The 12,892-nt window shown below is 40.3% G+C and overlaps 1 protein-coding gene across 1 annotated transcript in view; it reads left to right on the top strand.

Moving 5' to 3' along the window:
• LOC307255254 (RNA-binding Raly-like protein) overlaps positions 1–12,892 on the top strand; it is a gene marked incomplete at its 3' end in the record, with an annotated part of 30,756 nt that overhangs the window by 14,467 nt on the left and 3,397 nt on the right. Inside the window, exons 3-4 of the mRNA XM_080033913.1 lie at positions 12,130–12,205; positions 12,309–12,356. Of these exons, the coding sequence (XP_079890039.1) occupies positions 12,130–12,205; positions 12,309–12,356 (124 nt within the window). The remainder of the gene's footprint in view (positions 1–12,129; positions 12,206–12,308; positions 12,357–12,892) is intronic.

Raw genomic sequence — 12,892 nt, 5'->3', positions numbered from 1 at the left:
TTTCAATTTTGTCTGTTAAGTCCACAGCCCATCCACTTCAGTTCAGGTTAAGAAAACAGAGAGATGAAGAGGAGACAGTGGCAGGAGGAAGCTGAATTGCCATAATGAACCTATGGATGAGAGACCACCATGTTTTACAATACATACCTTGAATATCAAACAAAAATAATTTACTTTCTTTAATTAAGGCTCTTTATGTTAATTTGCTATGAGGTGGGTTGAATTTCAGTTGAATTGAACAGAGAGAATCATGGAGCAAGACATGCTTTGTATAATAATAATGGATTGGATTTATATAGCGCTTTTCAAGGCACTCAAAGACGCTTTACAGGGTTCCAGGTTCCATTTATTCACACACAGTCATACTGGTGGTGGTAAACTACCATAGTAGCCACAGCTGCCCTGGGGCAGACTGACGGAAGCGTGGCTGCCATTCAGCGCCTACGGCCCCTCCGACCACCACCTCAAACATACAGCAGTCATACACATTCACACGAGGCAAGGTGGGTGAAGTGGCTTGCCCAAGGACACAACAACCATGACACTGGTGGCAGAGCGGGGATTGAACCGCCAACCCTTGGATCATTGGCCAACCCGCTTAACCACCTGAGCCACGGTTGCCCCGGCAGTATGACATTTATTCTATTAATTCAACACAAAGAACTTTCCTTTCATCTTTTTTTTATTCTGAACATTTCTCACTTTCATTGTGTCATCAGCAAGTACGTGTTTGATCCCATGCAATGTTACTTTATTTCATATTTCTATATTGGCTCATTCACTTTACTCTGTTCATGTGTTTTTTGAACAAAAAGCCACGCCATCAAATCTTTGTGGAATTCAGAAAAGCATGTAATTGTGTATGGGTCTTAGAGTGAATGTATAACACATTACTAGCTATGCATTGAAATACACGTAGGCAGAAACATGTATGAATAAAACTGTATATACACACATACTGTACATAAAGGATATGTGATAAATCAATTAAGACATATCCAATATTCACATATTTGCTTTTGTTTGAAGTGGACCTATCAGTGTTTTCATATTAAAGATATAGTGCGTAACTTTTTCATGTAAATTAATTTCTGTTACATTCAAGCGATCGCCCAATTGAGTTGACACAAAGTTGATTATATATTTAATCTCCACAAAAGCAGCATTTAAAACTGGTGTCAACCCCTGATACTGGCGCAGGAGCTCAGGAAAATCCCAAGAAGTGCCCAAGAAATTCTACTGCTAAGAAAAATCCTGGAAGTACAACAGAATGTATAAAAATCCATTTGCGATCACTAAGACTCATGCAGCGAGTAGAGTCTAGCTGCAGCCCCGGAGAACAATACTGAGGCGGGGCTGGAGTACTGAGGCGGGGCGGGAGTACTGTAGCTGGGCTAGTAGCCTATTGGTCTGCGGTCTTTTTTATTGTTTGACGTGACCTTCTCAAGATGGCCGCCGCAGTGTTCCGTTAGCCGAGTGGAGCTAGCGCCGTGGCTAATCTAATGTTCTATCTATATTCTAACCTCTCCCTGTCCCCTTGCCCTAACCCTAACCACCCAGCTGTGATGCCTGAACATAATCTAATGTTCTATCTATATATATTCTAACCTCTCCCTATCCCCTTGCCCTAACCCTAACCACCCAGCTGTGATGCCTGAACTTAATCGCCAAAACAATAGAATTTGTCTAAATAAACGTTCAACATTTATTTTTATTTTCTTCCGCCCCGCCTCAGTACTCCCTCCCCGCCTCAGTACTCTCCGGGGATGCAGCTGGATACTAATGCATGCAGCTGTCCTGACAGTGTTGTTGTAATTACCCAGAATTCCTCATGGGGGCAACAGATGTAATGTACTGTAGCTTTAACAAATGGTCAAATAAAAAACAGGTTGTATAGTGTAAAAGGGGTCGGCTTCATGACTAACCCAAAGATAATTTTAACTCAAATCTGCGGTTCCCCTTGGCTCTGCTGAGTTTTAAATGTCTTTCAGCTCATTGTTTGGTCTTCTGGTTCACAACATTATGTTTTGGTTAATTTTCATCGGTTAGAAGTCAAAGAAAAAGTACTATAGAATAAAAAACACATGTTCATCTCATCACTTGGTATTGAGGAAAGACTTGAGGCATGGGTTGTTGATGGCATCTTTAGTAATGAGCTACTTGTCCTTGAAGGCCACCGTAGCTTCTGTCAATTCTCCAAATGGGTGGGGTAAGCAAGGGAGCGTTGCAATCTAGAACTTTCACCACTAGATGATGCCAAAATACTCCTATATTGCTCCTATATTATCGGGTAACACCAATGTCGTATTTAAGGGGGGAAGCGAGAGAGACTTAGTAAAAAAAATAAACTGTCATCCATATGGGTACATAATAAAACTGGTAGTTTTTCCCATAATTAAGTCTGTGTGACACAGAGGCCTAAAAAGGTGATTTTGCTCCTGCATTTTGGTTAAGACTGGACTATTTGAGGCGAGAGTTCCCCCTGAAATAGTTGACAAATGGTATGGTCTGAATTGGCTCGGCTGAGTGGGTAACTGGGAGTGCAACGGCAATCTGTCGCTTCTTTGGGAGAGAGATAAGAGAGGAATAGAGGAAAGAAAGAGAGAAGCAAAAGTCGTCAAAGCCACAACAGAGCTAACGCCTGTGTTTTTTCGCTCGACTTAACCATGTACAAAGGCAGGCGTCGCAACCAGAGATGTGAGTAGCCTACGAGATGTCAATCACTGATGATAAAAGTTGTTTATGTCGCTTCAAGTTTTGGACATGAAGTGCAGGTGTTTTCTAGCGGCCAGTGTCACTTACATGACATTGGCATTTGTCTGCTTCAAATGTCTCATTCTGTGAGAGATAATTTCTTGAGAAACTTTGTGATACATCTGGGTGATAGTTATTGTTATAAAAATGTTACTGTGTGCATGCTACTTGCGCAGTGTTTTTTTATGTTCTCTGTCAGTTGATTTGAAATATTGTGTCCACTGCTTTGTGCTCCTTAGTTCTGTTGCAATGTGCATTTGACATTTTCTTTAAAAAAAAATATTTGTTTCACCTTAAAATGCACTGTTAAAACATTTACCTGTATTGAGCTTTTATCCTGCAGGAAAATTAAGTTATTGGTGCTGGTGCCATACAAGAGAATCATTGGCATTTCCAGGATAATGTGATTTATAATTTAGCAAATCTGAACATCCATTTTGATCCTGTTTTGAGGGAAACTGTGAGAGAATATTTTCTATTCTCATGCAGGACATTGTTGCCTGAAGAATCTAGGCTACTTTGTGACTGCATCCTTAGAAATAAGAGTGGTGGTTTTATGATTTTTTTTTAATGAGATCTTCTCTGCTTATAGCTTTTAGTACTTCTCAGCTGTTCAGTGTTTGGTTGCACATGGCAGCTCCAGGTGTGCTGTGCACCTGTGTACATAACCAGCTACGAGCTGGTGGAGCATTGTTAGCAGATCTGTAGGAAATTAATTATTGATAATTGGTTAATCTAATATTTCAGTATCAATAATTTGTACAGCCTGTGGATTCTGCATCTCAATTACTTTCATGAATATTTTTTGAACTGCATGAAGTAAGGCGTGGCTGCAACTCATTTTATTTTCTATCATAAGGTTTTTTCACAGCAGCCATTTCGACTTTGTCACAGTTTGGCTGTTACTAACGTGAACGATGGCTTCGTTTTGTTCAAGTGGCCCAGTCAGGCTTGACCTTGAGCAAAGCACGCACATCAAAACAACAGGACCCTGAAACTGAAGCACACTAAATCGAATTCAGCCATCATTCATTTTATTATTTACACCTGCATTCCATATCTGCTACCCTATTTTCTCTAACATTCGATCGACAAAATGTGAGAAAAATTCAATATATCCAATATAATTTCATTACTTGTGTTTTTCTCCATACAATTTTGGGCCAGTTTAACCAAAAATTATTATTTATTGACGGTTTAATTTTACTTATCTCCTGGATCACTGAAACATACACAGTAATGACAAGATTAATGGAGCATCTTATAAAAAACAATGTTATTTAAGTCAGCAGGTATTTTAATAAGCATTTTACTACCTTTTCTATCCACTTAATCCTCTCGCGAGATCTCTCTTTGTGTTTGAGCTTGATCCACTAGTTGGAAATATAAATCCGCTATTTATTTCAGCTCTACATAGTATAGCCTGTCACTGATGCATAATGCAGGGCAGATGTATGATGCATTAGCTCTGCACCAATATACTGTATGCTGCCCCCTGTGTCTATAGTCAACTTCTGATTGAGGAGGCCAGGTCTCAGTGTAGATGAACAAGTGGATTCAAATAGGGGGCAGCTGCCATATTGCTTTCCAGCTGCTTACACAGACTCAAAAGCGCGTGGATAGGTTGAAGTTATGGACGGGCTAGGGGTTCAAACATTTCAAAGCGTTGCACTTAAGAGCCACATTGTTGCATCACAAGAACAAAAGGCTCCGCAAATGGAAAAGGAGGAGAAGTGAATTAACGGTTTAGGAGAGATGAAAGACTACATTTTCTTTACCTCGGGTTACTACAATATTCCCATTATGATTTATTTATAGTCTTCGGGTGTAAGAACATTCGCCAACTTTGAATTGTATTCCCCATGCGATTTATTGAGCACGGTCAGCCCTGAAAATGTAGCGGTCCCACATCATGTTTTCCTTAATGGACCATAGCTCAGCAGGATTAATGGAAATAATTGTTGTTGTGAAATTAATTCAACCAGGAAGGTATGAAGGACAGAGTTTCCAGTCAGGAGGTTAAAGTTAATAAAGTGATCTTTATTTCATCAAAAAGCAGAATAGATGGCTCCGTACAGTCAAGCGTGCACGGTCCTAAATATGAGAAGTCAACCTAGAGTTAAGTTCCCAGAAGAAGGCGCTTAACAATGATGCGCTTGAGATTATATAGGGATTCCTCTTGTGAGGTCTCATAGGTCAAAGTCAAAACATGATGCAGGCGGGGCGTATTTTACTTATACGTGGCCTGGTCCCAGAGCACTGAGTATGGCCACTCAAACCGGCTCTCTCTTCTCCAGGGTCATCCTCCTCTTCTTATCAGTGACGATGTATGCATGTTGTAGATGTGCAAAAAGTGGGGGCCCCTTGTCAATCTAATCTATACAACTCTGTCTTATTCTAAGTGTGTGTGTGTTTAAGGTCAACCAAAGTTCTTTCCACGTTTCACTTCTGCAATCCCACAGTGCTATGGGTCAGTACAAGTCCCCTTCCAGTGTCACTTCTCTAATCTATGTACAAACAGCCGAAATAAGACTGTCTGGTGATTCAAACTCTCTTAGTGACCTTTCACTAAATCTGGGTTTGTATGTTCTTAACAACCAACTGTCAAATGTGTCTTGTTATGTATTGATGTACTTCTTCATCTGCCACTTTCTGTTCTGTGTTTGTAAGGTCAGTCTGAGTTCCCTGTAAGTGTCACTTCTTCTTTTGTAAACAGACAGCCGCAATAAGACTGTCTGGGTGATTTCCTACTCAATCTAGGGCCTGCTGATTTAAAGCTATCATGTGTAATATATGTATTATGAGTGGGCATCTCTAAAAGTTAATTTTCTCTACATTGTATTAGATGCTCTGAGACCAGTTGCCAAAATCTAGGCGCTTGCTAAATAACCATTTTCCTCAGGAGGGTGAAAAAGCAAAGTGTAAGGAATTCATCAAGAAAGGACGTGCTCCCTTTCCAACCGTATCAAAAACTCTTAAAGCCTTTAGGATCTCATCCTGATTTGGAATCAGTAAGGCTGTAGTCTCGCAAAGCCAGACCAAACTAGTAACCCTTTAAATAACCCTTAACAATAATGTCTTGAAGCTCACAGGGTCTATATTGCAAGCCGTTAACATTCAGTTTGTATTTAAAATCGACATGAATCACATCAAAGACATCTGCAGTTTATTTCAGATATTCAAAACTTAAAATATCTCCGGTTACATTTTGTTAGTAGTCAACATTCTATTGACTCTAAAGACCTCTAGAGAGGTTATCTGAATCATTGAAAAAGCTGATTACCTTTCTTACACAGTCCTAAATGGATTTCCTGATTTATTTTAAATTGCCTCAAGGGAAGCGCTGAATACTTCCAGTCATTCCTAAATCCTAAACTTACCACCATGGCTGTGGATTCTGCTTGTCCCTTGTACTTTTTTGAGATTGTTTGTTTTTCACAAAAAAACGTGTGTGTATGATGAAATCAGGATGAAATCGTGTATTGCAATTATTTTGGCCAGGATAATCTGACATGACATTTCCATATGATCCCATGCCTAGAAATAATGATTGTAGAAGTTAGTATTTAGCTAAATGGATTAACAAAAGTATGGACTAGCTGTCAAATTGACTATTGACTAGTAAAAAAAGATGGTGGGGGAACCAAAGGGCATCGCAGACACACACACACAATGCATACACACATATGCACCAGACACACATTTACACTCTGCGCTCCCAACCTGTCATTCCCCCTGCCATTCTGGATGAAGCACACACTCTCAGGTTCAATACATAAGCAGATGCTGCCTGTGCCCTTGAGCCGAGATAATGCAAGTCCTTCCTGTCAGATTTACAGATTTGAATCTGCGAGCGCTGTCATGCAGGAAAGCTCTTAGTGGCACATTTGTATTCACACACAGGTACCTGCGTGATCTCTTAATCAAATACTGCTCACCTGCTCTCGGGATGCGTGTTACAGCCATGACAGAGTTTGTTCAGTGCCAGGAGTGATCCTTTGCCTACCAAAGACTATGGCAGCATTCCAAGTTGCCATTTATTTGTTATATTCTAGATACTACAGCTGATCATAAAAAGTATGTAGTTAGCATGCATTTGGCTAAAAGAGTGGACATACTTTTACTTATCATATGATAACATTGCACCTTGAACTTGCCTCTTGCTTACTGTATATATCCGTTGCATCACTGGTTGTTTTCACTCAGAGGCCGATGTGAGGTAACTTCCGGTGTGCAGTGGTTTGTGGTTCAAAATCGCCAAAAAAAACATGATGATTTCCATACTTAAAAAATTAAGTAGGGTAGCTGGGACTTTTTAAGCATTCTGCATTTGATCCCAAGAATTGTGAAATCCTGAATATTTTATTTACAGCCTAAATGGCAGCGAAGTATGGGTATTGGAACCCTGTTGAGGAAATATATTCATATAACTTCTCCGGCTGTATTACCACGTCACTTACTTCTAGTTTGATATTCATAACCACTTACAACTCTTCCTATTACACATTCCCGAAGAGTCATGAATCAAGAAAAGAAGTGTTAACTGTCCAAGTTATGTAAAGTCTCTCCAAATGTATTGTTACCGATAAGAACAGCCCCAGTCAAGAGGCAAATTGCTTGTACACTATAAATCAGCTTGTGTAGGGCTTAAAGGAAGCAGCACAAGGCCTTTACAGTAGGGATGGGACGATCCACTTTTTTTAGTTCCGATCCGATTCCGATACCTGGGGTTTGGATATCGGCCGATACCGATACTGACCGATACGATATCATAATTGTTATACATTTTTTCGTTGGTGGTGATGTTATGTATTAGGCTAGGAAGGCTTAAGCAATTCTAATTTAAAAGAGCAATAAATATACACAAATGCATATAGGTTTATCTTAAAGGCAGAAATCCTTCTCAATGATCACTTCTGCCCCACTAGAATATGTGGTGGTCTGTTTGTCTAAACAGTCTTTCTCTCTCTGGCTGTATTTTACATAGTAGAATTTGTCACAAGCCTCTCCACTTCCTTGACTTGGATTAGCTTTGGTTAGCTCACTGGCTAACAAACGGATATGTACTGTATGTCAAATTATAAAGTGATGTCCTCTCTCCCTCCACCGAACGTCGGCGCATGTTCGCTCTTACATAGCAAAAAAAAAAAAAAAAAAAAAAAAAAATCATAAAAAAAAAAAAAAAAAAAAAAAAATCGGATTTTAATATCGGAGCTGTCAGTCCGATATCCGATACGCAGATTTCGGCCATATCGGACCCGATACCGATACTGGATCGGATCGGCCCCATCCCTACTTTACAGTCATTTTCCTCTTTAAAAAAAAACAAGCTCATCCCTGTGGACTAGTTCCCATTTATTTGTTGGTTTATGTGTGTCAGTCAGTGTGTGTGTGTGCCCCTGCTACAATGACTCATCCACATTTCCAGATACAAAGAGCTGAAGGGCACGCCGAGTTGAGGGGTCTATTTCAAACTCGGATAGACACACACACACACACACACACACACACACGTAAATGCACTCTACTGCAGTAACACAGCAACACACTCTCAGGTGATTTAGCACAGCTTTATTAATATGAATGAACCCAAACTGTGTCAGAGGCTACTGAGGTGGTGATTGCATTCTTTAAGGTTCCCGGCCGTGGGGGTGGATAAAACTGTTACTGGACTCATCCACTTCCTTGCTGTAGGAGACCCTTAATTAATAGGAGGTCTAGTAAAGCCAGTGATTGCTGCATTCATCTTGTGCACGGATGAGGGGAGACGGCGGGATAACATCCCCTTTTGACCACAGAGGAGGAATCAAAAACTATCTGCCTCTGAATTATTTCACAGTGCATGATATGGTCATTAAGTGCAGTGGTTTAACTTAACATCACAACATTAATATCGATATAATTTTTCCGATATCGATTTGTAACATATAGCAAGTACAATCTGTAATGCATACAATTAGAATAGTAATATCCTGAAAGATGCCCTAAGCATTTGTTTTTGTTTAACATTAATAGTTCATGTCTAGGTATAATGTAGAAGAGGTTACTTGTAGTGACAAACCCACTGCTAATTATCATTGGACTCGGCAGTTCCCCCTCTGTTCCACAAACGTGCTCTCACCAACAACACGTCACCACTGTCCCAGGCAGCGTTCGGAAAATCCCATTGTTCACTACCTGCTCTGTGCCAAAGTTAACGACAATAGCTGACTATCATCAGAGCGACGATTACTTTGAGGCTTCATGGAAGTGTTGCTTCAACTTTGCAAGGGGTTAAGTTTTGTGTATGTGTTCTGAAAGAGGCATTGATTGTAACAGCCTTTGTGATCGTCTTAAAATGGTTTGCTTCAATCTAATCTCAACAATCTCGGCAACACAGCATATAATCGATAGAATACTCTGAGTACTAATACAATCGATGGATAGCTGGCATCCCCTAGTTTAGAAAGTTTGTTGTGCTAGTGCCAAGTTGCCAAAAAAAAAGTCTATAGTAATACAGCTTTAAGATTTGTATTATACCGTATGAGTTCCCATATTAGTATTATTAATACAAAAATGCTCTTTTGTCCGACACTGTGTTTCGCTGAGGGCCACGTTTTACATCGTTGTCTGACAGCACTTCTTCCATTTTTTTTTAATCGACCAGCGTTGAACGACAATGTCCTTTCATCACTGGAGAGGATGGCAAGTGCTTTTCCTGTGTCTGTTTCTTTATTCGCAGTCTGTGAATTGTCCTTGTTACTTTCTTCTGCTGACTATAATGGTTTCAGCATAAAGTGACTTTTTACACTCCCCCTCAATGTGATGCTGCTGCATACACTTAGGCCTAACAGTATCAAACAAGTTCTAACCGGCCATTGCTTAGCAACACAGTCCCTCGATCTCCTGGGCTTAACCTTTTTATGGAAACACACACACACATTATATATAGTTGTATATGATTAGGATAATGACTGTAATTAATCATGGGCTCAGTGTGTGTGTGTGTCGTGGGTTTGGAAGGATTGTTGGTGTTTTTTAGAGTGTTTTTTAGTGCTCCGCTCCCTCTTCAAGCCAGCCTAAGCAGGAGACCAGAGGGGAGCACACTTAACACACTCAGTCACATCCTCATCGGAGCCTATTATGATAATGATACAGTCGTCCCTGTTCACCTGGGAGCTATCGATACATCCTCCAGATGGAACGATCCAAACATAGCACCTTGGTTAAGTTACCTTATTAGTCAATGTTACGTTGAAATTTGTCATTCCGCATATCCATTCTCAAGTTACCACACTTCAGAGGGGGTCAGAGCGCAGGGTCAGCCGTAGAACAGCGCCCCTGGAGCAGATTTGGGGTTAGGTGCCTTGCTCAAGGACACAATGGTAGAGATAGTGGGCACTACAACTTACACCCTCCTGTCCAGTGCCGGGGATCGAACCAGCGACCTCATGGTTACTGGTCGGCTACCTTTCCTCGTCTAGGCCATCCTACCAACATGGTAAATCTGCACACAATGTGTTGTAACGTGTAGGCAAATAGGCAGCTGATTGAGTGTGTGTGTGTTTGAATATGTGAGAGGGGCTGTGACACACATACACACACACACACACTCAAGACGAGAGACGTGTTGTATGTACGCCGGATGAGTCAACGTAGTCGTTAAATGCATTTGAATGGGGTTTTAATTTGTCCTTCACTTTACGGAGAGAACAAAATGTTATGAACGCTGTGCCCTCACATTGACTTGTTATCCCTTTCTTCAACAATCAATGTCTCAGTTGTCTCAAGGCCCCAAGATAACCAGCAAAACATTTTCAGCCTCTTTGCTTGTCTTTATCTACTTGTATCTTTAAGGCAGCAGTGATAATTCAACATGTTAATGTTAATCTCTTCTCTCACACAAAGCTCCCATAAAGCACCAACAAACTCTTTAATTAAATTTTTTTCTGTAGACTTACCTGATTAGTTGATTCATAAATTCATGCTTATTCTAACTTCTTACATTCAAGAAGCTGCAGCAGAATTGTGAATATTTTTTTTTTAATTTAATTAATTTAATTGAATAAATGTTTCTTCTAAATATGCATTTATTATTGCATTATCCATTATCTGATCCCTGAATATGTCTCGTTATAAACGCGGCATTATTAAGACTGCTGTGATTAATATAAATTAGTGGATTATGAGCAGAATGCTTCTGTGTTGGTTTATGCAACACTCTGCATGGTTTGCTGCATCTTGTCGCTTAGCGGGGAAAACAACATGGCTGTCGCTCGGAAAATTTTCCAGAGGATCTCGGGGCCGTGGACCAATAAGAAATGGGGGGGGGGGGAGGAGTTATCATAGACTACTGCACGGTGGAAGTTTCTGGTTACTAATGTGGGGGGGAAGCATGGACATATAAAGAAAATATGGGGATGTGGCTGTGCCGACTGTGACGTAATAGTAGGCGAGAATTCTGACTGGAGTATATTGGGGGGGAGGGGTGGGGGTTTCAGAAAGGGGGAGAGTGAGAAAAGGAGAGATTGATATTTTTTTTATATTTTGGCAGTCTCTAGGCACACCGTGGACCCATGGATATGTTAGAACACATTTAAAAAGTGCATTTAGCATAATATGTGACCTTTAAGGTTTTTGCGTTTCATAGACGGACTTTGTCTTTTTTCTTCATGATGAACATCCTTGTGTTCATTTATTTCATACGGGTAAAAAGGGCTTTGATATCACAGTGAATGGCTAAGGCGCATAGGCGTGTTAGACTGCTTTAGCGCGTGTAACTCATCTACGCGCCTAAACCAATGGTTTCCTATGCAAAAATGCAGATTTTCCACGCCTCTAGGACGTGCAAAGCGTTTGGTGTGGGCGCACCTTAATAAGGATAATTTCTAATGCATCAAAAAGCTTGAGGTTCAACGCTTGAGGTTTTGCTTTTCGCTGTTTGGATAAAAGAAATCTCAACTGCAAACCCTTTTTGATGCCATGCTTTGATAATGACCATATTGTGTTTTTACATTTTCTTTATTCTGTGTAATGTTTGAATAAAGGGTTGTTGATGTGGTGGGAGAAACTACTGTGAGTGTGATGTATCATCTGCTGTTTTTTTCTGTAGTTGCCATGAATGAGGTAACATAAAAGCATGACATTGTCTATAAGGCATTTTCTGAAAACATTGACTCTGTATCCAGGGGTTTCACTGCAAAGGTTCTGCCTTGTGTAAAGAACTGTTGTAAAAGTTTCCAAGCCAATATAGTTTGACATTGATATCATTGCAAGAACAGGAAGATGTCCAAAGATTCTCACTAAAGACAAAACAACGGAGGTGTTTAAGGGAATTCTTTCTGTATTATAATCTACTACATTGTATCATGACATCTTTCTTCATTTTGTTTCCAGACATCAACATGGCAGGAGAACCAAAACCATACAGGCCTAAAATTGTCTCCAAGCGGCCTCTCTCGTCTCTCTACAGGTCTGTGTGAAACGCCTACTATTTATTTCACTATAGCAGTCTTATATTACTTTGCTGACCTACTCTTTTGGCCTTTCGTTACTACTCTGTTTTTTCTTCACAGTGGCTACGAGTTTGACTATGACTACTACAGAGATGATTTCTACAGCAGGTATGTTAAAATGAAAAGGCTAATCCTGTGGTACATTCTGGCTCTGGGCTACTTTGTCCTTTTTTAACTTTCCATATACCTTTTCATTTATCCTGATATTGAGCCCTTTTAGTGCACCACTCTCCTTCCTCCCCATTTCATATTCAGGCACTTAGGTAAAGACGAGTCTGGAGCAGAATAACCCCATTTCAATTTGAGGCAAAGTAACTACATTATCATAGGCATAATGAATGTCATATTGAGGAGGTTTTTATTCCTCTCCGTTGGGCTTACTAATGATGCTTTTATCCGCACAGGCGAATACTGAATGTCAGATAGTCCCCAGCTGGTCATTTGTGCTGGCAAGGCAGAACATGTGTCTTCCTTTTTGACACATTCATTGGTTTGTTTGCTTCCTCGAATTTGCAATATCCCTGAGAGCTGAGTCCTTCAGCTTTGAGTCATTATTGCCATTTTGGCATTTTTTTAAAGTCTTAGGCAACGGGGAGCAGCTTTGATTGAGGGGCTGTGGCGTTCAATCTTCAACGTGTACCACT

This window comes from Ammodytes marinus (genome assembly GCF_949987685.1).
Source record: "Ammodytes marinus genome assembly, chromosome: 9".
Lineage (NCBI taxonomy): Eukaryota > Metazoa > Chordata > Actinopteri > Uranoscopiformes > Ammodytidae > Ammodytes > Ammodytes marinus.
Note: the sequence above shows the minus strand (reverse complement) of the source record. Positions and strands in the feature narration are given on the sequence as shown.